Source organism: Lathyrus oleraceus, chromosome 1 (genome assembly GCF_024323335.1).
Source record: "Lathyrus oleraceus cultivar Zhongwan6 chromosome 1, CAAS_Psat_ZW6_1.0, whole genome shotgun sequence".
NCBI lineage: Eukaryota > Viridiplantae > Streptophyta > Magnoliopsida > Fabales > Fabaceae > Lathyrus > Lathyrus oleraceus.
Window position 1 is genome coordinate 10898310 of NC_066579.1, and position 27052 is coordinate 10925361.

The 27052-nt window shown below is 33.5% G+C and overlaps 1 protein-coding gene and 1 pseudogene across 1 annotated transcript; both read left to right on the forward strand.

The window, feature by feature from the left end:
- Positions 1-210: 210 nt before the first annotated feature.
- Positions 211-1208, forward strand: LOC127087273 (probable receptor-like protein kinase At1g80640; annotated as a pseudogene).
- Positions 1209-6822: 5614 nt separating this feature from the next.
- Positions 6823-14122, forward strand: LOC127125695 (serine/arginine-rich splicing factor SR45). Its single transcript, XM_051054531.1, has 12 exons — positions 6823-7149; positions 7700-7780; positions 9640-9728; positions 10018-10064; positions 10151-10231; positions 10327-10492; positions 10592-10829; positions 10908-10982; positions 11086-11202; positions 11671-11734; positions 11810-11844; positions 13814-14122. The coding sequence occupies exons 1-12, from the start codon at positions 6968-6970 to the stop codon at positions 13881-13883; spliced, it is 1245 nt and encodes a 414-aa protein (XP_050910488.1). The 5' UTR covers positions 6823-6967; the 3' UTR covers positions 13884-14122.
- Positions 14123-27052: the final 12930 nt, after the last annotated feature.

The window sequence follows — 27052 nt, forward strand, 5'->3', positions numbered from 1 at the left end:
ACAAAACCTGCATCAAAACTACAGCCTGCCCAAAAGGAATCAAAACAACTGAAGTACAGAGCATTGGAACAACAAGTCAACAATATTGGAAGCAAAAATAGGCTCAGTCATCAACACTCCATACCTTTGTCTTGACCTGTAGTGGAACCAACACGCTCATCGTGTCACCATCATCAACAGCAGCCATGAGGCAGCTGCATTGTGGAGGCAATGTCTTGCTTCACACGACCTGCTCCTGCTTCACCTAGGACTGCACGCCAGCTGCAAATTCACACAACAAAAAGGAAGAAAAACCTTCAAAATTCAGACTCTGAGAAAGGACTTGGTTTTGCACCAATTTTGAGTAAATTCAATTTTGTGAAGAAGGTTGGTAAGAAAGGGTGTGTTCCAATCATTGACTATGAGCAAATAGAAAAAGGCACTGAAAATTTCAAGGAAAGTAACATCTTAGGTGAAGTTGGTTTTGGATGTGTTTACAAGGTTAGTTTGGATGATAATTTGTTGGTTGCAATCAAGAGGTTGAACTGTGAATGTCAATATGCAGAAAGAGAGTATGAGAATGATGTGGAATTGTTAAGTGAAATTCAACATCCAAATGTAATTTCTCTACTTGGTTGTGGAACTCATGAGGATTCAAGGTTTATTATCTATGAGTTGATGCAAAATGGATCATTGGAAACTCAATTACCTGGACCTTCTCATGGCTCTGCATTGACATGGCACATGAGGATGAAGATTGCTCTTGACACAACAAGAGGCTTGAAGTATCTGCATGAGCACTGTTACCCTGCAGTGATCCATAGAGATCTGGAATCTTCTAATATTCTCTTAGATGCAAACTTCAATGCCAAGTTTTCTGATTTTTGGTCTTGCAATAATTGATGGGTCCCAAAACAAGAATAACATCAAGCTTTCAGGGACATTGGGGTATGTAGCACCAGAGTGTCTTTTAGATGGTAAATTGACTGATAAAAGTGATGTTATGCTTTTGGATTTGTGCCTGTGAAAAAAAACCGAGTTCATCTCAATGCCAATCTATTGTCACATGGGCAATGCCACAGCTCACAGACAGATCTAAACTTCCAAACATTGTGGATAATGTGATTAAGAATACTATGAGCCAAATGCAACAACAAACCTGCTACCACATCTGTTGCTGCTATGGAATGGTTATGCACCAAGCCATGAGATATGTTGACTCACCATGAAACTACTAAAATTCAAGGAAAAATCACAAACCATCCTTCAGATGTTGAAATCAAACCAAGCCCTCCATTTTCACTGCAGTAAAAAGGATTAATTAGCCAACAGTAAAATGCAAAAGTCAGAAAAATCCCAAAACAGAATAGAGACAAAAACAAAGAAGAAGGCACATGCTCAGGTTACCTGTTCCAGCTCCAAGTATCAAACGAGATGGACCAATTTCTGGGTATCAAAAAGTGTTTCGCAGGATGCTTCTTTTGAACACAAGGGCACCAATTTGAAACCCTAGCTGCAGAAATATAAAAGGGAGAATGAATCAGTGAAGAAAGAGGACCTGGAGGCGAAAACAGAGAAAAATAACCCTAATCAAAAAAGAGGCAGGCAACAGAGAGAGATGGAGGCAAAAATCTGAAAGAGAGAAAAACCTAAAACCCCAAAATCGTACCTGGAGGCCAGTTTTCTTCGCATCCATCACCACCACCGCAGCGACGCTCTGTAAGAACCTTTCTTTCCTACTCTTTTTCTTTCTCTTCATGCTTGTTGTTTGATTATTTTTGTGAGAGCTGAGAGTGATTGAGAGGGGTTCGTTGAGAACGAGAGTGGGATTGAGAGAAATGTGAAGTTTGGTGAGTGTTGATGAACATTACCGAGAGAAGAGAGAGTGAAAGAGTGAGTTTGGGAAGGTTGAGTTCGTGAGGTGAGGAAGACGAAGGCAATGGGGAAGGGTTTCTGTCGTTTTCCTTTTTTTGTTTTTTTTCTTTTTTTAATTATTTTCTTTTTATTTAACTTAATTTGTTTTTTTACAGAAATAATATAAAAACCATGAAATTTTTTGTTTTGTTTTTATTTTAAATTTTTATTCCAGTTCATATATTTATGGTAGTACCTCAATAGCAGATAGTGTTGAATGGCCTAGTGGAGAGAGGGTAGTTGCATAATATTAGGTGGGGAGGGTTCAATACTCATGTGTGGTACTTTTTGCTTTTTATTTGATTTTATCTTCCTTTAGCATTTTTTATTCTTTTAGTATTTTGTTAATATCTTTTTTTATGTGTTTATTATAATTTCATTTGTTAATAATGCATAGTTATTGTATTTGAATTTAGTTCAAAAAACCATTTTTTCAAACTATAAAAATCATACTTTTCTCGATTTAATATCGAGCCCATTTTTACACCCTTGTAAGTCGATTGATTTTTAAGCATCGCCATCGACCTCACATAGCTTACTCTTGGGCTTTCTTACAATGAGCCGGTTCCTTTGCACTTACACTCATACATTGTTTAATGCCTCATTATTTCATTCTTTGATTATTTGATTCGATTATATACTTGCTTAAATATCTTATTGTTGATTAACTGTTGCCTACTTGTATGGTGTATGAGACATATATTTATATTGCTTGATTACCATGTCAACCCCCATTCATAACAAATGTATCCCTCTCCCCATGAAATGTATAATATTTTTTCATTCTTTATTCATCTGTTAATACAAGAATTAAAATGAACATTCGATAACCATTTCAAAGCAAGATCAAAACCTCGATCCAACGTCGAGTAATCATTTTTCAAAACCTAACAGAACCAGCACGTATTCATCCACCCTTTTGTAAGTCGATTTCTTTATGCATCGCCATCAACCTTGTAAGTCGATTGCTTTATGCATCGCCATCAACCTTGTAAGTCGATTGCTTCATGCATCGCCATCTACCCTTATCCCTAACACTTCTCCTTGCTCCATTCGTCGACTCTTGTTCCGATTAGGTAGCACCCATTAGATAGAACCCTTTGTATGATAACGTAGGTATGATTCCCATATCCTTTTGTATGATAACATAGGTAGAATTCCCATTTTCTTTGCATGCTAACATTAGGTAGATATTCCCATTTGTAAATCCTAACACTTAAGCACATATTGCATGACAACTCTAGGGCAGAGCTTCCCCACTTCTAGACCTTTCCGAGCGTCTTCGATCTTGTGGCATGTAGTCCGTTCTATTGCAAAGAGGTAACTGCCTAAGACTCGATTCAGCGAGCTACGACACCTACTGCCAAGACGTGAACACATCGCCCACTCTCCTCTGACACAACTGGTGTCCTCCTTTGTAAGTCCATATTCAGATGGCAATCCCTATGTAGGGGAACTACGTCGCCCTGATTCTCATATCAGATGAGGTACGTAGGCAGGAGATCGTGCGAGATCTCTCCGGGCACCCTTTTCCTTTTTTGTGTGTGTTTGCTTGACAGTTGCTAGGCTCGAGTTCCCGACTCCTTAGTAACTTGTTGCTTGTTTCTTCTTGTGTGTGTTAGGATATGGATGTAAGCCCAACGATTGACATTCGGTATCCTATTGTTGTGTGCTTGGAGTCCGGTATAAGTCCATCAAGTGGCATTTGGTTTCCAGTGTGGGTATGTTTGGTTCGGAAGCTGATGTAAGTCCAGCGATTGGCGTTCGGGTTCCATGTTTGCCTTTTTGTGCGTGTGTTTTGTTTCGGCGTGCGTGAGCCGAACTACGGCAACTCTGATTCTCATGTTCAGATGAGATACGTAGGCACAAGATGCGATGTCTTGCCGAGTTTGACTAACGACTAACAACTAATCCTTATTTTCTTTCGCCCTCGTTGCGATTCCTTTCTCTCGCCCTCGTTGCGATCGAGACTTTCCTTTTCTCTTGCCCTAGTTGCAATCGAGACCCTTATTCCCGTAGTTAGTTTGAACTACGTTTTGCTCTGATTCTCATTCCCGATGAGATACGTAGGCATAAGACGCGATGTCTTAGCGAGCACACACATCTCTTTCACCCATAGGTAGCCGAGCTACGAAGACTCTGATTCTCATTCCAGATGAGATACGTATGCAGTGGATGCGACATCCGTGCGAGTCATTTTTTCTCTTGCCCTAGTTGCAATCGAGACCCTTATTCCCGTAGTTAGTTTGAACTACGTTTTGCTCTGATTCTCATTCCCGATGAGATACGTAGGCATAAGACGCGATGTCTTAGCGAGCACACACATCTCTTTCACCCATAGGTAGCCGAGCTACGAAGACTCTGATTCTCATTCCAGATGAGATACGTATGCGGTGGATGCGACATCCGTGCGAGTCATTTTTTCTCTTGCCCCTTTTAGTAAATAGTACATTAGATAAACATACACCCTTTAGACAAGAAACAACAAGAGTGGATCCCGTAGAGTACTACGGATGCGTAGGGGTGCTAATACCTTCCCTTCGCATAATCGACTCCCGAACCCAAGATTTGGTTGCGAGACCTTGTCTTTTCCTTTCCTTCTCTTCAGGTTTACTTCGAGCGTTTCCTTTCCCTCCTTTGGGATAAATAACGCACGGTGGCGACTCTTTTGTCATTTCCTCTTCGCGGGTTGTTTTTTTCGCACCACTGTATTTTTCAGGCTGCGACAGCCAAATATTAAATCGACTATCATAAAAAAATGGTGGTGTGTTTAGAAAAGATCTCTTGTCGGAAGTCTTCTTTCTCATGAGACGATTAGTCTTTAAACATGAGTTAGATTCTGATGCCACTTGTTAGAATTGAAACTTCACACACAATAGGAGGGGGAGAACTTGAATTGTGTGGTTTAGAAAAAAATTGTTTTGAAAATATTTGGAAAATAAAATTAGAGTTTAAAAGCATTTTCAAAATCTTAGCAGCGGAAAAAATAAACAGCAAAAAATAAATTGCGTAAATTAAAGAAGTTTAAGGAAAAAATATGAACACCACAATGTATAGAGGTTCAGTCAAAAGAATTAAAAACATGCTCCCTTTCCAAAGATTTGATATTTAGAGTTTCCAATAACAATTGAGAGTTTTTAGTAGGAAAGACTTGTGGACCCCTTATATAAGGATATGGTGGTTGACCTCGTATCAAATAATACAAGATGATAGATTTAACTTGTGCCTCCTCTCTTGGTGAATTGAAGTGATTAGTCTTCTTTCCATAAATTTTATAAGCTTTTTCACGAATCGAGCTCACAAACCTTAATCCTTGATTTTATACGAGATAACAAATAACCTGTGAGGTTTTATACTGGGATGATATCGCCCTCAAAGCTTTTACACTGGATGATCTTGAACATGATGAAAGTTTTTATACGGGATGAACTTTTGAACCTAATCTTGGTTTTAATATCGATCTGACTAATAACCTATGAGATTTTATAACGGGTTAATCTCAAACCTAAGTTGGAACTGAATCACAAAATCTCAGCCCAAAGCTTTTAATGAGTTTAGCTTCTAACCCAAATAAATCTTTAATTGCATAGTATTCAACCAATGTGTATACAAAAGAATCCCTCCGTGAATTTATAATTGATATCCTATATAGAATTACAATAAAATTCTCACTCACAAAATGATTTTTCTCACAAAAGCACTTTAGCTAAATTATTAGTGAAATAAAGTTAAAGAAAAGTTTAAAGAGTGAGAGAGAGTGTGCGACTTGAAAGTGTCAAAACACGGTTTTGGATAAAATGAAATGAGAAAAGTGCCCTCTATTTATAGGACAGAGGTTGACTCAAAAATAAATTTCCAATAGATGCATTTTATCACTTTCCAATTGATTAATAAATTTTTACAACCGATTGAAAGCTTGAAATATAATCGATTGTAAATTTAAAATAGGAAGGAAAATATATCTAGCCGTTGCACATTATGAAGACGTTGTCCTAATCACTTGTGACTCAATTTTAAACTGATCAAATAGATTAAAGAGAAGTGAAAATTTTGCCTATAGCTATTTTAACAGCTCTTAATTCATCTGACACAACTTCAAGATATTTTTGAAGATATTTTCTTTGGTAGAAACAATTTAAATTTTTTTTTAGCATGCGAGCGTTTTTAGCCATGTGCTTTTACGATAAAGTATTTTGCTTTACATTTCATTCACTCACTACTAAAATAGAAGGTGTCATAATACTTCAAGAGTTTGATAGATGCTTCTTTCTTATTTGAGCACTTGCATAAGTAGCTTGAAACCAGACTTTAGCTTAAATTCCATTTAGATTGTCATCATCGATTAGTCAAGTCAATCAAATATTTCGTTCGTACATTTATCTGCTTATCCATTAATGTTTGACTTATCATATTAGTTGTCATGATCGAAACTAGATGTCTTTGATAAAAGCATATTATCTGCAAAACAAAGTTCTAAAGTATATAATACATGTTTGATTTCACTAAAGTAAAATTAATTTTGAAGAAACTGATTTGTGATTTTGTGATTTTGATTATATCTAAAAGTGAGTTGAAGGTAAAATAATTTATATTTGGATAAATTTATTTACAAGTGAGTTGAACAATAAATTTCAATATAAAATTACATTTAAACTCAAAAACAGAATATAAATAATTTTAAATACAAAATCAATTTTCCTTTATAAGAACCAAATAACTCAAAATTATTACATTTATATTGAAATTTATTATGTAACTCTATTTGAACATAATTCATTTTATCTTGAACTCTTTTAATCATAATTAATTCATTCAAAATAAATTTTCTTTACCGAAGTAAAACTCGTAACACCTCTAGTTACTAAGGTAAAAAATCAAATTGACCCATGAACTTAAATAGGTCCAACCTAACCCGACCCGTTTCACTACCACTGGTATCATAACAAAGGGTAATAACAAAACTAAGCACCAGCATTTTTCTTCTTATCGGGGATTCACTCCAAGATACCAACACTATTCACACCTCGCTCCCAGCTAGGGTTTATCGAGGGTTTCGCACTCTCTATCTCCGACAATGGCGAAACCTGGGAGAGGTCGTCGCTCACCACCGTCGGGTTCCGTCTCCGGATCTTCCTCTCTCTCATCCTCTTCTCGTTCCTCTTCTCGCTCTCGTTCTCGCTCCAGATCCTTCTCTTCCTCCTCCTCCCGCAGTTCCAAGAGCCGCAGCCGGAGTCCTCCTCCTCAGAGAAGGAAAAGGTAGCCTCCGATTTTCTTTTAATCTTTGAGAAATGGTTGAATTTCTGAACCCGTAGAAGAAAATCTAAAATCTTAACGCGAAGTCAATGTTTTACATTTGTGCCTTTTTGTCAATTTGATTCGCGTAGAAGATGCATGAAAATGATAAAGACGAGTACCTTTTTTCCGTTTTTATTTTTGTTGGGATTTTATGCTGAGAATGTGATATTTTTTCTGTGTTCGGTTTCGACTTTCGAGTGCTGTTTATATTTTCAATTACGGGGCATTGCAAATGGAAACCTGTGGATTTTGAATTACTGCCGAAATGATTGTTTTAACATGCTTCTTATTATGATCTTGATCTTTGAAACTCTTATTGTAAATATGGCTACTCAGTATACATTGTATGGCTTATTTCAATTGTACAAAGTTCAAAATTCACAGTTCATCTAGTTAAATAATTTGTGGGAGTAATTTCCATTTTGCGGATTCCTTTCAGTTTATGCTTGATTATGTGGCTAACTTGTAGACCAGATTGATATGGAAGTATTTTTTCTTTTTTGATCTGTAGTTCCACTGAACCAGCTAGGCGAGGTCGATCTCCTGCTCTTCCTCCCCCTCCTCAGTCTAAGAAAGCTTCTCCTCCCCCAAGGTAGAGTGCTTTCAAATTTGCTATTTAAGTCATATTTTTTCCTATGATACTTCTTGTATTTGTGTACGTCACTCATGAAGATGGAGACTAGTGATTTTTATTTCAAACAATATTTTTCATGATGGAGATATGAAAATTTTCTTTTATTTTGCTTTTTATCTACCTTATCTTGATGCTTGTTGAAGTTTAGCATGGTACGTCTTGCGAGGAATAAGATACTAATTAGTAGTGGTACACCACATTAGCCAATTCATACCATGTCAGGTGTAAAAAGTCTACTCTATCTTGAGTTCATCAATGACTAACAATATATATGGATAATGGCTAGTGAGTTTTGAATGTCTTTGTTAGAAATATGGATTATACACAAAGATTGTCAAACTGAGATCCTGCATAGGATTGCAAGAGGGGTAAAGATTGTAAAATGTTAGATCATGAGACAAATATTGTAAGATCCTATCTATTATAAATTTTAAACATAAAAAAACACGACAATGAAATTATTCAGTTAATGAGTATAGTAATAATGCTTTTAAATTTTTATTTTATATTTGATGTATTTACAACAGAAAGGATATAATAGAACATTAAAGCCAAAGATTGTTAGGTACTTGGTTTGGGCCTAAGCCAACAAATGTGTCAAATAGAGAAATGGGTTATCTTTGCTGATGTGGCTAGTTGGTTAGAGGGGAATGATAGTTATATAAAGGATAGGGATAACAAGAGAGAAGAGCGGTGATTGTTCTATTAGGAACCATAATGGTTTGGGCAGAGAGAGAATCGTCTCTTCTCTGAGGAGCTTAGCTCTGGGATTGCAGAATTCTTCTTCTATAATAGTTACTGTTTTTCCATTAATAATACAATTTCATTTTCTCTTGATTTTGGGTTCCTAATCCATTACAAAGTTTATAACAATTGGGAAATAATATGTTAGCTAGAGATATAAGGCCTAGATAGATCTTATTGAACTTAGGCAATCCTCATCTGTGGTAGACAACTCTAAGAGCTTCAAACCAAGAGTTTGGACAAGGAAGATTGAGGGCTGATGGGTCTGTTGAATGTTAGTTGAGGGAAGACCAATAAAGTTAGCTCTTTGAAGAAAAGGGTTAATTATTACTTTTTTCCAAACTGGGCTGCACAACCCAAATCAGTGTTTGCTCTTAGGTTCAGAACTTGAAAACACTTCGATCCAATGTATATCTAATTTCATCCAGCGATTGCATTACTTTATAACTCTACAATCTGTAAGTATCGTGAGTAGTAAAGAACAGTGGGTTGTTACAATTCGGCTACTCAGTAGTGGTGCTATAGATACTATAGCTGCTATTGACTCTACAATCTGTAAGTATCGTGAATAGTAGAGAACAGCGGGTTGTTACAATTCTGCTACTCAATAGTGCTATATATACTATAGCTGCTATATATACTATAGCTGCTATTTGACAATGTTTTGTTCCAAATAGCATATCGCAGTTGTAGAACAATAACAGTCTGTCTAAATTCCGCTATGCTGTAGGGCCACCTTAGCTGCTATTTAACAACACAGGATAGGGACAGCACTGGGAATTTGGGATGATCTTGTACCCAAATTTGACAATACCGAATATACATGGGTTAAACTTGTTACAATCTTGTACCCAAATTTGACAATACTGAATATACATGGGTTAAACTTGTTACACGGGGTAAACTTGTTTTTATAATTTTCAGTGCATGCCTTTTTATTATTATTTTCAAATGTTGTTAAGTTTATTTTAATGTTTTTTCATCTCCCACTTCATATGTTTTTAGATTAAATTAATCATGCTGTGGAAGTCAGCCTTCTAATGCCTAATCATACTTCTTATGTCTAATCTCAGGAAACCTTCTCCTGTACGCGAGTCTCTTGTACTGCACGTTGAAAAACTCAGCAGGAATGTCAATGAAGGCCATTTGAAAGAAATCTTCAGTATGTTAAACTCTTTCAACTTCTGCTTTCGTCTTAAACTGTGAATAGAGACACTTATTTCATCTCAAACCAGTGTCTCATGTTGCTTTTAATCATTTATACTTAAATACCAGTATTCATATTATTAACCGTGAGGCAGTTTCTATATATCTATGCATGCATTCTATAAATAATTGAGAGAGCTTTTTAAGTGGTCTCTAGAAGCTTGTACCAGTAATTGGAAGAGAACTTTAAGTGATCTTACATCTTATTTAGGAGCTCATATTCTCTTTTGGTAACCTCTTTTCAGGTAATTTTGGTGAGGTTGTAAGTGTGGAGTTGGTGATGGATAGAGCTGTAAGTTTGCATTTAATTTGGCATGATATCTCTAAAAGAATTAAATGCAAATTTCAATGCACATTTTTCCATTTTCAAATTTCCAGGTTAATCTTCCAAAAGGATATGGGTATGTGCATTTCAAGACAAGAGGAGAAGCTGAAAAAGCATTAAATTTCATGGATGGTGTAGGTTGCTATTGACCTTGTAGGGTTGATTTCCACAATTAAGATTGTTTGCTGCTGTAATTTGGAAATTGATGCCTTTGTTTTTTGTTATGTAGGCCCAAATAGATGGCAATGTCATTAAGGCAAGATTTACTCTACCTCCAAGGCACAAAGTTTCACCACCTCCAAAAGCTTCTGCTCTTGCTCCAAAGAGAGATGCACCTAGGACTGACAATGCTGGTGCAGATGTTGAAAAAGATGGGCCAAAGCGTCCAAGAGAATGTATATATTTGATATTTCGTGCAAAATTTTTGTTTTGTATTTATTTATCACATTGGTGGTTTTTATTTTGGTATTGAACTAATAAATTCATGATAACAGCCCCTCCTCGGAGAAAACTTCCTCCCTCACCACGAAGAAGATCTCCTGTGCCTCGAAGAGCTGGATCTCCAAGACGACCAGAATCTCCTCGACGCCGTGCAGATTCTCCTGTCCGTCGTCGATTAGATTCTCCTTATCGCCGTGGAGCTGGAGACACACCTCCTAGGAGGAGACCTGTGTCTCCTGGTAGAGGTCGTTCTCCATCTCCCCCACCTAGGCGCTTGAGATCCCCTGCAAGGTTGGCTTGTGATTGCAAGCATGCTTTTTAATAGCAACTTCATTATCTAGTTGACTCATTTAATTACCATTCTTGTAGAGTCTCACCTCGAAGAGTGCGTGGAAGCCCAGGCCCAGGTCGGAGACGTACTCCTCCTCCACCTCCAAGACGCCGGTAAGCTTATTTTGAGTGCTTATCTTCCTTGACTATTTTGCAATTTTCATTTTATCACAAATGCCATTGAGTGGCCATTGAAAAAATGAATATTTTCTTCTAGTTCACCTCCCAGAAGAGCTCGTAGTCCTCCTAGAAGATCTCCAGTTGGTCGTAGGCGTAGTCGCTCTCCAATACGTAGATCTGCACGCTCTCGCTCAAGATCGTTCTCACCTCGCCGGTAATTACATTACATGCTTTATCTCAGTTATCTAAAATCAATTTGTTTTTCTGCATAATGTTTTGGTAGAAGCATAATAAACAAGGGATGTCGATGAACATGTGAACATATTATGCTTGGATCCGAGGGGTTTTGTAGTTAGCCAGAATGCGGCATTCCCTTGAATGGTCATGTATGGAAGGTTTACTAGATGCAGGACTGAATAGTTTATAAAATGAAAAATGAATTTGTTACGTGATGAAATATTGGCAGTTGGGTATCGCCATCCTGCTGCTTAGGAGGAAGAAATGCTTATTTTACAGAATACTTTCAGTGTACAGAAACATTGTAATGCATATGCATAAAAAATTACACGATAAGTTATAATATTTTTGTTTCTGCATTCCTAGTCATGTTTTGATTTATTGAACTTTGAGTGCTAACACTTTGAAAATGTATCCACACCCACATAAAATTACTTATTGACAGAGGTCGGCCACCTGTGAGACGGGGAAGATCATCATCTTACTCTGATTCACCAAGTCCTCGTAAGGTTTGTGTCTTTTATTTGGTGTAGATGGTATTATTATTAACACGGTCAGTAAACCATTCTTTCATACTTTGACAGGTATCCCGGAGATCAAAGAGTCGAAGTCCAAGAAGGTAATGTGTACACTTTTTTATATAATGGTTTTCGTGTCTAAATCTTTTTTATTCTCCTTTCTATTTGTTGTGGTAAAGGTTAACATGGTGAAGTTAATCTATTGTCTCATCATGGTGAACTATTGAAATACTTGCTATTATAATTTTATACTTCCTTATAAAATTACTAACGATTTTCTTACAATTTTCTTACAATTTATACAAAACCCAACAGGTTACAAATTTACTTATTAGCCCAAAAATACTTGTAAATACAAATTATATATTTTTTACAAGGAAAAATTAAATTACTAATTAATAATAGTAAAGTGAGAGACACTGTACCAAATGAAGTATTACAAACAAATTAGAAGAAATGGCATAATTTGCATAAATAATCGAGTTTAAGTTGTTTCTAATGAAACAAAAACTATAACTTGTTACACTTTACTTCATGGAAAATAGTACAACATGCATCTCATCTATCTGCACAACTTAACCAGTGTTGATACACATTTAGTCACACTCATGCGCGGTTACAATAATAGACTCTAATAATGGTTCTCAACTTACAAGTCTTCTATGAGTTAAATAAACAAATAAAATTAACTAACAAAGTTGGATCTAACACTTAAATCATATTTAATTAATATAAATCAAATAAAATCCAATAATAAAATATCTAAACTAATAGTTAAATCATGCTTAATAAATATTAATAAATAGGAAATCACTAGTCAAAGAACCAATAGTTAAATCATATTTAATTAGAAGTCTTAAGAAATCACTAATTGAAGAGCCAACAGTTAAAATCATTCTTAATTAGTATATTGAGTTCTAGGAAATCACTAATTGAAAGTCCAATTGATAAATCATACTTTTTTTGGGTCAAGATAAATCATATTTAAGTAGTATAAGGGAATGCTAAATGTGCACTAAGGGCATATGCTAAGGAACTTCATATAGTAATTTTGTCATGGAACCTGTGTACCCAATTTCTCAAAGATAAATTTAATTAGTACAAATAGGTTGTATGAAGTCGCCAATTGGATATATAGCGGTTAAATCATACTTAATTAGTATATATAAGTCATAGAAAATCACTAATTGAAGAACCAGCGGATAAATCATATAATTAGTATAAATAAACTCTAAAAAATCACTATTTGAAGATCCAATAGATAAATCATACTAATTAGTATACTTAAGTCTTATAAATAAGCCCTAAAAATTAAGACAATATAATAATATAAATAGGTTACCTTTTTACCATTGAATTTTATTAAATCAATGGTTATTTTAGTAGTTCACCATGGAGTAATAGATCTACTTCACCATGTTAGCCTTCACCTTTATTTGTATTCACTATTCTTCTATCATGCTTAAAAGATCCGATAGATGATTATGATTCATATATCATATTTTAAAACTTGTTTAAGAGTGTAGTCATTATGACCTTCAACAATATTATGAAATGATTCGAGGTTGTTTTGAAGAATTTCTACTGGCGTTTCTCCTTTTTGGATAACATTTAAAAATATTAAGGAAATGAAATATTTAAAGCTTGAAAGTTGTAAAAACAATATGCAATTGGATTTGCTTCAAACAGCACAGGGGGGATGCATTCCTAAGTAGATGTTCATATGCTTAGAATTGATATCATATCAATCTCTCTTTTCTCTACTGGCATTTTTTTTATCAATTGAATTTTCGGTTCCAGTGATTTTTGAGTGAGATTCTTATATAAAATTCAGCTATATTATACCAGAGTTTATTTTTCTTTCTTAAATTAAGGACATTATTACAAAATGTTTTTAAAAAGAGCTAGTGCTTTTCATCAGTATTGCCAGCTGTTAAATAACTTTGTAAAATTGTATTTGCTTAGAATTGTGTTTGATTTAATTACAATTATTGCATCTTCATTTTGTGGTTTTATTGATCTGGGTCTTCATTTTGATTCTTTACTAATGTAAAGTTTCCTCTAATTCAGGCCTTTGAAAGGAAGAGCTAGTAGCAACAGTAGCAGCAGCAGCTCACCACCTCCAGCCCGCAAGCCATAGATAATTCCTGTATATCTGTTTCCTCTGATATATTTATAAGGATTCTGTACTAGCAACTAAGAGTTATTCTAGCTGTAAGGGTGCTTGGGGGTATTTGTTGCATCTTATGGTTGTCTATTGTCTAATACATATTAGGGATTCAAGTAGTTTGAGAACTCAGTTACATTATTCTGCGTTTGGTTTTTGACTTTAGCAATGCTGTTTTTCTTTGTAATACAAATTTGGAAATGGTATTTTTATCCCTTTGCATCCATAACAGTTACAATTGATAATTGATTGAATCTCTTCTAAAAATTCCGTGGAATTCTATGTAACTGACAAATTTAGAGTGCCAATAAGGTGTACGCAGTATGGATATATATATATATATATATATATATATATATATATATATATATATATATATATATATATATATACACACACACACCAATGCAGTATATTTTGCATATCATTTATTAATTGATGGTCCTAATTGATTTTCAGTTTAAGTTGAATATGTTTTTTTAGTAAAAGAATAAATTTATGCCATGTATTGACATTAAATTTAGTTTACAAGAGTAAATTTTAATGTTAAGTACATTAATCATAAATTTGAATTAGTGAAAGGATCCGTATTTTGTACTAATAATGTTTACAGTATTTAAGAGGAGATAAGTCACCGCATTAAGAGGTTGAAGATGAAAGATATGAGTGTATGAATGTGATTCACATGAATAGTCAAGTCTGGATGATGGAAGAGATAAATGACCGAGTAGAGTTGATTTCAAGTATAACATGAGTTGAATGCTTGTCTTTAACCATTTGCAAAAGAGCATTTCATGTTCCAAACTTCAGTGAAACCCTTTAATAACGTGATCACGATGATTGCGAATGATATCACCATTCACCACGAACAAGTTGACCATGGATATAAGAACCACCGCTGTTAATATTCGCAAACATTTGCTCCAGTGGCCAAGAGAGCTAATGTTAATGATAGAGTGAAATTAAGTCCTGTTATATTGAATCAATCAAGCTGACATATCATGTTGCACCAAAAATAAAAGATGTGAAGTCTATGTTATAATAAGTTTTGATGGTTGACTCAACAAATATAAAATATTTTAAGGAATGAATCCGAATGAAAAAGTGTTGGTGATTAAGGAATGAATCTGAATGAAAAAGTCTACGTGATCCGAAATTTCAAGGGCCTTTTTATATTATTAGAATCATGTAATAAATAGTAGTATATCTCTTTTAATATTAAAATACACACACAAAAATAGTTTTCTAAACTTCATTCTTTCAAGACCTCCTAAGAAGTTTTCTTTAAAAAGAGAAAATAATTTTTAACTTAATCAATTATGATTATTTAGATATTCAAATTTGAAGTATATCTTGCCTTATTGTCATTATGAATGTGGTATAATGGTATATGAGACACATATCTCTTAATAATCAAATATTATTACTGCATAATCGATTCTGATGTGCGATTATGTGTATCTGAGCAAATATTTTCTAAAAGTCTTTTAAGTAGTAATCAATTATAGGATTTCTATAGTAGTAATCAATTATAGGATTTCTATAATTGATTATGAATTGGTTTTAGATCTTTTTCATTGTTTCATTTTTTACGAAAATTTATGACTACTCAATTATATAAAATACTCTGATGATCATTTGTAAAACATATCCGTTGACTTAAATTTTTTATAAAAAGTCTTATCGCCATTTCACAATCTATTTTATAATTTTCATATATTTAATATATATTTTTGTATTAAGAGATAAATTACTATATAAATACTCTCCGTAACTATTGTTGTAATTCTGATTTCATTGTAAATCAAAAGAGGTTTATTCTCTTAAACTTGTAACATATAAAAATTGCAAGCTAAATCTTTGTTAAAAGTTTGCAGTAAAGGTCGCAAGATGATCTAGTATTAAAAGTTTGGTTTAAAAATTGAAAGTTAAATATGTGATAAAAACTTGGTTGATAATAAAAATCTCAAAACCCTCTTCTAGAGTACTAGGCATAAGTCACATAGTTTGGTTTGAACTCTTCTCAAAGCCCTCTTCTAATGGTGTATGATTTCCTTTTTTCCTTATCTCTTTTTATTTCTAGTTCTTTATTTAAAATCTCGCTCCTTATCTTATTTATGCGCAAAACCTTTTATATTATAAGGTTTTGAAAATCTTTTAATATTCACAAAATTCACCCTATTTTATGTTTGATGTCACTTGGTCAATAAGTAACATCAGAGTCTAACTCTTGTTAAAATAGTCATTTCAAAAGACATGATTGTGGTTATATGTGTTGTGTAGGTTATGCTTAAGTTAATCATGAGTTTCATCAAACTAAAAAAGAAATGAAGTAATAAAAAAGAGAAGAAGGTTCTTTTGTTGAAAGGAAAAAATTCCAAAAAAGTAACTGAAACCGTGAAAGCTAGCATGATCCTCTCTGTTTGTTTGTAATTCTATTTGTTTAAATAGTGTTTGAATAAGTGTTGATATCGCTCAAAATATCAAGTCAACGCACACACATTCAAAGTAATTTTACAAACTTCATTTATTTCAAAATCTTTTTAAAAATCAATTATGGTCACTCTTTAATCGATTAGAAAACATGCTAACCAATTAAAAAAGAGAAATATCACTCTCTAATCAATTAGAACTTGTATTTAATCTATTAAGGAGCGAGTTGGCCATCTAATTAGTTAGAAATCATCTTAATCAATTAGGATTAGAATGTGACTAAAATATTTCCTAATTAGCTATGGATAATTGATTAGTGTCACATCCTAATCAATTGCAAAGTTGCTACAACCTATGAATTAGAGATAAAAACAAATGCAATTAATCAAATAATTAGGAAAATATGTACTAACATGCCTCAAAATAGATGAATATGTGATAATTTGATCAATATTTAGTCAAAATTATGGAAGTGCAAGGATTCCAAATTTGAGGAATTAGGGATGAAACTTTTAGAAATGTTGAAGTGAGGGGAAAAAGAAGGGAGGCATTGTTTAATGGGATTTTTAGATTCTAGAATATGAGAGAAAACGGGGTATTGAGAGATTTAAGAGGTGAGAAAATAACAATCAATAAAAACAATAAAAACAATGATTAAAGTATTTTAAAGAATATGGGAGTATCGTAAAAAAACACAAAAAAAACGATTCACCTAAAAAAAAGACTGTTTCTTTTCCCACTTCTAAAACCTCTCAAAAACCCATATTTTTGAAAAAAAATAACTCATCAAATATTAAAATGAAGGGTGTATTTAAACTCTCAGATTAAAAAAAATTTAAACCAAATTCCATATAGAAAATTTATTGTATTATCCTTGTGTTATCATCGCTATAAGTATTAAGGTTGATTTCTCTTTTCTACAATAAATTTTGTAAGAGGTATTGAACAATGATTCTTCAAATGTATTTGTATAAAATATTATGTTTGTTACAAGTAACAACAATATGGAGTATAAATTAAAAATATATACAAACTTATCTACATGAAATGACTGTTATGCACATATTCAAGGAAAACAACTAGCTCCATTTATTTTGATGAGCCTCTTAACATGAAATATGTTTCTAAGAATCCATATCAACTCAGAAAAATCCATCACTCTTATATTTATGTGCAATAAGAAATATCATATCTAGAATAATCATCCATTTATCTTCAAGCAGAGGCTACCCTATATATCTTGACCTAATCAAAACGATTCTCCATCCTAAATATACCTTAATAATTATTGTTTAGCTCTTGTAAGATCAAGAAGGACGATGTAGTTAGATTTACCATACCATACAAGTAATATAAATACAATACGGAATTCATAATGACAATTTTCTTCAAAATCAATGACATTTCAAAATGTTGATGCATAGACAAATGCATCTCTTCTCGGTTTAGGAAGTTATGTCGAACTGAAGGAGGATTAAGTGATTGGTTATATGATGTGCGCTCTTTATAATTAGACATCATGAATTTGATTGTAATTCTTGTGTACAAAAACTAACAACCAATCTTTCATATTTATCCTCGTAGGATAGTCAACAACTTTAAATATGGAATGTAATGCATAAATATGTGTTATGATCTTTGATCAAACAAACAAAACTTTTTTATTTTGTTACTAGTGTATTTTGGATTATACAATATGAACAAATTAATCATTTAGATTGTAAAATTTGAAATTACTAGTAAAAAGATAGAAAAAAGGAGTTATATATATATATATATATATATATATATATATATATATATATATATATATATATATATATATATATATATATATATATATATATATATATATATATATATATATTACAAAATAGCTACAATATCACATACACACACTGGAATGAAACTTCCTTTAAGTTTTCACCACGAGATGATATTCAATAGATATAAATAGAAAAACTTCCTCTAAGTTTTCACCACGATCGTCCAACCGAGGTCTCTTCCAATGAGTGTGAAATTCGTCTAAATGAATGAGTTTATTATATTATAACTTCTTCATAATTACATTTGCATACAACAATGTGTATGTTGTCCTTATTAAGAAACCACATTTGGATTTATTTGTATCATATCCCTCCGGTCGATATTCCTTATTCGATAATAAATATTATGCACTTTAAATTTTTTTCCAACTAATTAGGACCACAAAACCTTTCTATTGAATATGTATTCCTTTAGATGGATGCTCTTCTAAAATGAAGTTTGTATCTCAGTATATGTTACAGTTGTATCATGTTGTTAAGTGATTTCCAGTTTTACATGTATCACACATTATTTCTCATGTACTTTCATAATCTAATGTGAGTAGATTAGACTAGTGCATTTCTAATATGCATGACATGATAAGTCTACACTCTTACCACTTTCTCCTTCACCGATCCTAATATAGTACCTCCCATATATTCCAAAAATTTAAGAAAGTTTCCACAGACAATTTTGAACAAACGGAGAGACTGAAGATATGTTTTCTCTTAGTTAGAATCCAATATAGTCTCACACTCATCCAGTAAAATTTATCATACTCTAGTTGGTTTAATCTTTTTCCAATCCTTATATTTTTAACTTTTAACTTTGAAATCTAACTTACATCTTTATCTAAAATTATAGTCGTAGACTTTATGTGTGTGTGCGCGAGAGTGTGTGTGTGTGTGGGGGGGGGGGGGGGGGGGGGGGGGATTTTTTTATAACAACATTCATGAAATCACGACACCTTTCTAAAGCCCTAATAATTTTTATTCCTTCTTAGACATCATAAAATCAAGCGCAATTGAGTATATCATCTTAGTAAAAGTAACAATGATAAACTCAAATAACGATCAATGTCAATTTCATAATAAATAATCAATTTGTAACTATACACATACTTATTTTCAACCAATCATTTATATGGATCTATGTGTTTACAGGCAATGAAGATCAACATTTGAAGTTTCTTTTTATGACGACAACGCATGGAAATAGTTTTCAATCCTAATGATAAGCATTTTATAGGACTCAAGATCAAGTTCCTATACATTCTTTGAATATATAGCAAAAGTCTTGAAGTTTCTTTTGAAGAAATATATGAAAAATCGTCAAATCTTGTATGTCGCTCTGTCTGAGTGAACCGAGTACTGTAAAAGTAAGGCAGCAACTTAAGGATATTAAGGTAACTTAAGGGTCTGACACTTAAAGCCTAAGAATCTGACTCAAATGGTGACATGACCCTCGTAGTAAAGAACTTCAAGATATTTATGAAGAATGAGAAAAGAAAGCAGAAAAACAAGGAAAAGATAAAGTAAAATCATTCACTCCAACATGTTACAATTGTGGAAAGAAATGGCATATCAAACCGTATTATCGTCTATTCAAAAAGGAAAATAAAAAATTCAAAAAGAATCAGAATCAGAAGAAAATATATGTCGCATGGGAAGACAATGATATAGAATAATGGGATGATGAAGAAGAAAAAGCCAACAGAAGTCTAATGACAAAGCATCAAGGTGATGAGGTAACCTATAAATTCTCCTATCATGATTTATTTAGATTATGTAAGAAATTAGTGAAAGAAAAAACCAAGCTAGAGCAAATTATTTCTACATCTAAGGATACTATCTCCTCTCTCGAAACTAAAAACAAAACCCCAGAAAAGGAAATAGAATGCCTTAGAGAGAAGGAAGAAAATTTCAACCAAAACCCTTCCACTTAGAATGAAGAACCTGGAATATGTAATAGTTGCAACAACTTAATAAATGAAGTATGTGATCTTCAGAAAATACTTGTCAAATTCACGAAAGGGAAAGATAACCTAGAAGTCTTGTTAGGAAATCAAAGAGTCTCCTACAACAAAGTCGGATTAAGTTATAAACCAAAGAACAATAGCAAAAACTTTGAAAACATATGTAAAACCAAGAACACATCTCACCGTAAAGCATTAAAGTGAAAATACTGCAATAAATAAGGTCACATAGTCATGTTCTATTTTATAAGGAAAATTCATGAAATCAAAGAAGGACACCCCCTCAATATTTCTATAAGAAACATTGCAAACACAAAGGCAAAATGCCATCTAACTCTGAAAATGCATATGTATCTAAGACAAGAAAGAAAATTGTTTATGAAACTAACAAACAAGGACCCAAGATGATATGGGTACCTAAAGTTAAGAACTAAAGTTCTCTCTGCAGGAATGCTTTGCAGTCTCAAACACTAAATGGTATCTTGATAGCGGTTGTTCAAATCATATGACAGGCGAAAAAACCTTATTCTCCACCTTCTTTCCCAAAGATGGAGGATTTGTCTCATATAGAGATAATAAGGGAAAAGTACTAGGTTTTTGTACCGTTGGTAAGTTTCTAAATCCAAGGATTTGGGAGGTCTTCTTGGTAAAACGACTTAAGCATAACTTGCTCAACATTAGTCAACTGTGTGACAAAAGTAACAATGTAACATTTAATTCTTCTGGTTGCAGGGTATTAAAATCAAAGTCAAATGAAACTCTATTTACTAGCTCCAAAAGTGGAAATACCTACACAATGAATATAAACAAAATTCATGCAAATGATGTATGTATCCTAAGTAACGAAGATGGATCTTGGCTATGGCATATGAGAATAACACACATCCACATGGACCACTTAAATAAGATGGTCCAGAAAGATCTTGTAGACGGACTGCCAAACTTGCATTTTTAAAAGTATAGATTATGTGATGTATGTAACAAATGGAAGAAAATAATGGCCTTTTTTAAATATAAAAATATAATTTCAATTGATCGGCCCTTACAGTTGCTTCACATGGACTTTTTTGGCCAATCTAGAAACACAAGTTTAGGCGGAAACGTCTATGCTCTTGTCATTGTGAGTAACTACTCTCGATATACCTAGACAAAATTCTTATCTTAGAAAAGAGGCGTGTTTGCTTCCTTTCAAAAACTATCCAAGGTTATCGTGAACGAACAAGGAGTAAACATTGCATCCATAAGAAGTGATCATGGATGAGAATTCCAAAATGAGGACTTCAATTTTTTTTGCAAAGAGAATGGTATTCGAAAATCCTTTTCCATTCCACTAACTCCCCGATGGAATGTGGTCGTAGAGAGGTAAAACAAATCTCTTGTAGAGCTTGCAAGGACGATGCTCAATGAGACAAATCTTCCAAAATATTTTGGTTGATACTGTAAACACTGTTTGCTTTATCATGAATCATTTCTTGATACGACCAATTCTAAAGAGGACGCCCTATGATCTATACAAAGGAAGAAATCCAAATATATTTCACATTCATGTTTTTGGATACAAATGCTTCATCCACAATAAAGGAAAAGATAACCTTGGAAAATTTAACGCAAGAGCTGATGAAGGCATATTCATAGGATACTCCACTTTGAGAAAAGATTATAGAGTCTATAATATAAGAACCAAAATAACCGAAGAATCAATTTATGTAACCTTTGGCGAATCTGATCCCAAAATTGTAGAGGTATAAGTTGTCGATTGTGCAAGTATCCTGGAGAAAAAAAGTCTGAAAGACGGTCAAGAACTAAACCAAGAGCAAAATGAAAATCAAGTGATAAAAGAAGAACCAGTTCATGATCAAACCCTAGACATTCTACAAGAAAATCCAGATATTCCAAAGGAATGGAGACTAACAAAAAATCATTCAATAGAAAATGTTATTGGACGCATATCCAAATGAGTCACCACTAGACGATCACTCAACAAGGTATGTAACTTTGTGGTTTTTGTTTCACAAATTGAGACAAAGGGAATCAATGAAGCCATAGTATACTAACATTGGTCCTTTGCTATACAAGAAGAGTTAAGTCAATTTGAACGAAACAATGTTTGGGAACTCGTTCCCAAAGCTTCAACTAATCTTGTTATTGGAACCCAATGGGTCTTTCATAACAAGTTGAATGAAGATGACAATTAAATAAAGCCAAACTCATTATGAAAGGATACAATCAACATGATGGAATATATTTTGATGAAACATATGCTCCTATAGCTAGATTAGAAGTCATAAGGATGCTATTAGCTTTCTCATACATAATGAATTTCAAACTGTTTCAAATGGATGTAAAAAGTGAATTTCTAAATGGTTACATCCAAGAAGTATTCGTTGACCAACCTCCATGTTTTATCAACCCTACTTTTCCATATCATGTCTTTAAGCTTAAGAAGGACCTATATGGTCTGAAATAAGTTCCTAGAGCATGGTATGACCGATTAAGTAAATTCTTGCTTGAAAATAAATTCCATAGAGGAGAAGTTGATAAAACCCCTTTCATTAAGAAAGCTGAGCATGACATTTTACTAATTCAAATCTATGCTGATGATATTATCTTCGGTGTCACTAACGAATCCTTGTGCAAGGGGTTTTCTAAAATAATGTAGAACAAATTCAAAATTCCAATAATGGGAGAACTAAAATATTTTCTAGGACTTCAAATTCATCAAAAAAAGGAGGAACATTTATAAATCAAGCTAAATACTGCAAAAAGTTACTAAAGAGATTTAATATGGAAAACTCTAAAATATTAACAACCCCAATTTCAACATCTTGCTCCATAGACAAAGACGAAGATGGAAAACCAATTGTTGAAAGAAAATATCGAGGTATGACCAACTCTCTCTTTTATCTAACTACATCCCATCCTGACATAATATTTGTGGTATGTATGTGTGCACGCTTTCGAGCATCCCAAAAAGAAACACATATCAGCATTGTCAAATGCATTATGGGATATATTACTGACACAAAATAAATGGGGATATGGTACCCCAAAGGAGCAGATTGTGACTTAGTTGGGTACTCCGACTCTGATTTTGCTGGGTCCAGATTAGAAAGGAAAAGTACTAACGGTTCGTGTCACTTACTTGTAAACTCGCTTGTCTCATGGCATATCAATAAACAAGCTAGTGTAGCAATATTCACAGCTGAGATAAAATACATTGTTGCGGGAAGTTGTTACGCTCAAATCATTTGGATAAAACAACATCTTAATGACTATGGTGTCATACTTGGAGTTGTACTAATAAAATGCGACAACACCAGTGCCATAAACCTCACCAAAAACCCAATACTTCACTCTCGGTCCAAACAAATTTACATTAGGCACCACTTTATTAGAGATCACATGGAAAAGGGGTAATGCACGCTTGAATTTATAGACTCGTATAATCAACTCACATGCATTTTTACTAAACCTCTTCCTAAAGAATAATTATTTTCATAAGAACTGAGAAAGGAATTTAAATCCAATCATGCATGAATTTATATGTGAACTTATGTGATTATGTCTACATCTTTTAGCCTTTTCACCTTTTTCATTTTGACAAAGGGGAAAAAATATACTCTAAAGGGGGAGTAGGGTATACTACCTATTTAACTCACGAGTATTTTAATCACTCCAAACATACATGTTTTTTTTTTCTACCATCTCCCCTGAGAGATGCACTGCCATCATAAAAAAAGGGAGAATATGGATCTATGTGCTTGCATGCAGGCAATTAAGATGGGCATATGAAGTTTCTTTTGATGAAGATAATGCATGCTAATAGTTTTCAATCCTAATCATAAACATCTTATAACTCATCAAAGGACTCAAGATCAAGTGCCTATACAATCAAATAATATCTAGCAAAAGTCTTGAAGTTTCTTTCGAAGAAAGATAAGAAAGCTTGCTAAGTCTTGTTTATGGGTCTGTCTGAGTGAACTGAGTACTGTAAAAGTAAGGCAGTAACTTAAGGGTACTAAGGCAACTCTCTCTCTCTCTCTCTCTCTCTCTCACACACACACACACACACACACACACACACACACACACACACACACACACACACACACACACACACACACACACACACACACACACACACACACACCCACCCATCCACACACACACTCACACATACACACACACACACACAAACATTTAAAACATTTTTGATGACTTCTCGGCAAGTGTACCAATAATGTCATACTAATAAAATATCGAATCCCTACAGACTGCTTTTTAACAAGACAAAAAGTGTGAAATGCATAAAAAATAGTAAAAGGGGGGTTCAGATTTCAAAGCAAAAATAACAAAGAGTCCAAACAAAATTATAAAAGCGGTCAGGTTGTGTCTAATACCCCCTATTTCTCTATTATTGATGTTTGATTCCTTACATTAATAATCTCATCACTATCATCCCATATCGAATCAACAAAACCGTTATAACCAATCTCTTGCAATATACCTCACTAATAACTACTCAGAGCTTCATATCCCTAGTCCACAAGCGTAAGCGGGATTAGGCGATGCAACATAACATTGATTCACTAGCCACTACTCAGAGTTTCATATTCCTGGTTAACCAGCGTAAGCATGAAAATTGCCCTAGGTCCAACACATAGACTAATGGTCAGTAATCCTTATGTTCCTAAAATCATATTAAAAGAGTATCTCACATAAAAAACATTAAGAGTGAGAAACAATTGAATAGAATTAGAGATTAAAGCATTCATGTAAAGTCAAATAAACATACTTCTCAACAATATTGAAATAAGTTTATCATAGCACAACCTAACCTAGAGGAGTTTTAGCTACTCATAATTCAAAATACAATACCAAAAACAATTGAAGAGAATAACATATAAGATCCCTTGAAGTATTGGCCTCCAAAGGTTCAAAATGCTCTCAAGAACCACTTCTGATGCTGCAAAATCGTACTCTCTATGCCAAATTTTGTAACCCTTTAGAAAGTGCATAAAATCCCCTTAAATAGCCTTCAGAATGGACCATAACATGTCAGAAAAGCCCATAAAATGGAGCCATTGTATGCGTGATGACTTGCATCGCGCACAATGCAATCTTTATATCCATATCTTGTGTGTGATTATTCTACTGGCTGCATATTTTTGCTCCCTTTTCACCTGAAATTTCACTAAGTCCAATTTCTTCAGACTTAGCTCTTTTTTCCTCATTCTTTGGTCTTTCTTCTTCATTTTTGCTCCTCTTCGACTTGGTTTGATCTGTTTCTTCGGCAGATTTTAAGCAAAGATGATCTGTCATCACAACCCCAAACTTGAATTGTTGCTTGTCCTCAAGTAACTCGCTTGAAACTGCACATTTCAAATAGAAAAATGAATTGCAATAATAACGAATGATCATCACCAATTGTGTTACCTGATCATTATTCCAGTTCTCGACTTCAATCGAGTAAATACATACTTTTTGAGGTCTTTCAAGGTTGTAATGAGGCTTATGTCAGAGTAGGATAACTTGAGATAGTAGACTTAAACCTTTGGGGTTAGGTACCTAGTTTTCCTTATTTTATCATATTCATTTTCATATCAACTCTTTCTTAATTACTTTGGTACTAGAGATTAACATTTTATGGTCCTAAACATTTCTTTTCTCATTTTTTTTGAAGAAGTTCCATTAACTTCTTGATTTTTCTCAATTTTATTTTTTAATTTTTGACCAAAATCTCTAGTACCCCAACCTCAAACTTAAATTTTTGCTCACTTCTAAGAGCAACCCCAAACTTACTCTTTTGCATATGACTAAAGAACTAAATTTTCTACCTAACTTCAAAGAGAGGATGAAAAGATTTAATCATTCAAGTCAATTGGTTAATAGATGTGGCTATGTCACGAAAGAAAGAGTTTAGGCTCAAAGTGGTTAGCAAAATATATAAACATAATATACATGTTAGTTTGAAAAGGCTCAGAGTTTACCATAAACAAGTTCCTCAATGTTTATTTATCAAACTAATAGATTAAATAAGAAATAATGCAAATTCTAGAAAATAGCAATTGCACGGATACTCTTATAAGAAGGAAAAGTAAACAATGTAATATTTGACTCAAACCTTAATAGTTTAGGTATCTAGAGATTTAGTACAAGGTAGTTGGTTGTTCCTTTCTTTCTCAACTCTCAATCCTCAAAGAACTTTCTTGATGATCACCTTTGTTTTTGATGATGATTTACGGTTCATCTGTTCACTGCTAAAATTGCAAATTTGTAAATCTGAAAGAAACAACAGCAACACACTTGTTTATTAAAGAGAAACATAAATTTATTGGTACAAATGGGAACCAAGTATTATAGCTAATACTCTAGATTGACTTGTTGTACGTAAAAGGTAATCACAGGAATTAATACAAATTGAGAAAACTCTAAATTAACATGTCATTAGAGCGGAAAAAGTCTTGCATGTCTTGCATGGTGTTGTTGAAGTCTTGGTTCTATTTGGTCCACCCGCCCTTATCTGATTGATGTCGATGCTCGAGAGGAGCGGCTTCGCTTTGGACCTATTCCCTGAAACAACAACAACAACACTAGGAAGTGAAAAGAGATTAGAAAAAAAGAGAGGATTATGGAGAGTTTTTAGTCTCTCTTTCTTCTTTCAATCTCTTTCTCAAGTCTTTGTCCTACTATTCCGAAATGTGACATTCTACAAAACAAAAATAATTAATTTAAATAAAGTGAAATTTAAATTTTGCAAATGAAATAAAAACTTATATGATGGGTTGCCTCCCACTAAGCGTTTCATTAAGGTCCTAAGTTTGACCTTTTGATTTTTATGTTAAGGCGACTTAATGACATGAAAAACACATCATCCTTATTCTTTCTTTTGTTGGTAAGAATTCCATTACTTTAAGGAATTGAAGGC

Excerpts from the sequence above, each read along its gene's own strand:
- LOC127125695 (XM_051054531.1), top strand. The coding sequence starts at position 6,968 with ATGGCGAAACCTGGGAGAGGTCGTCGCTCACCACCGTCGGGTTCCGTC. Across the intron at positions 7,781-9,639 it reads AAAGCTTCTCCTCCCCCAAG|GAAACCTTCTCCTGTACGCG; the intron begins GTAGAGTGCTTT and ends GTCTAATCTCAG. Across the intron at positions 9,729-10,017 it reads CCATTTGAAAGAAATCTTCA|GTAATTTTGGTGAGGTTGTA; the intron begins GTATGTTAAACT and ends ACCTCTTTTCAG.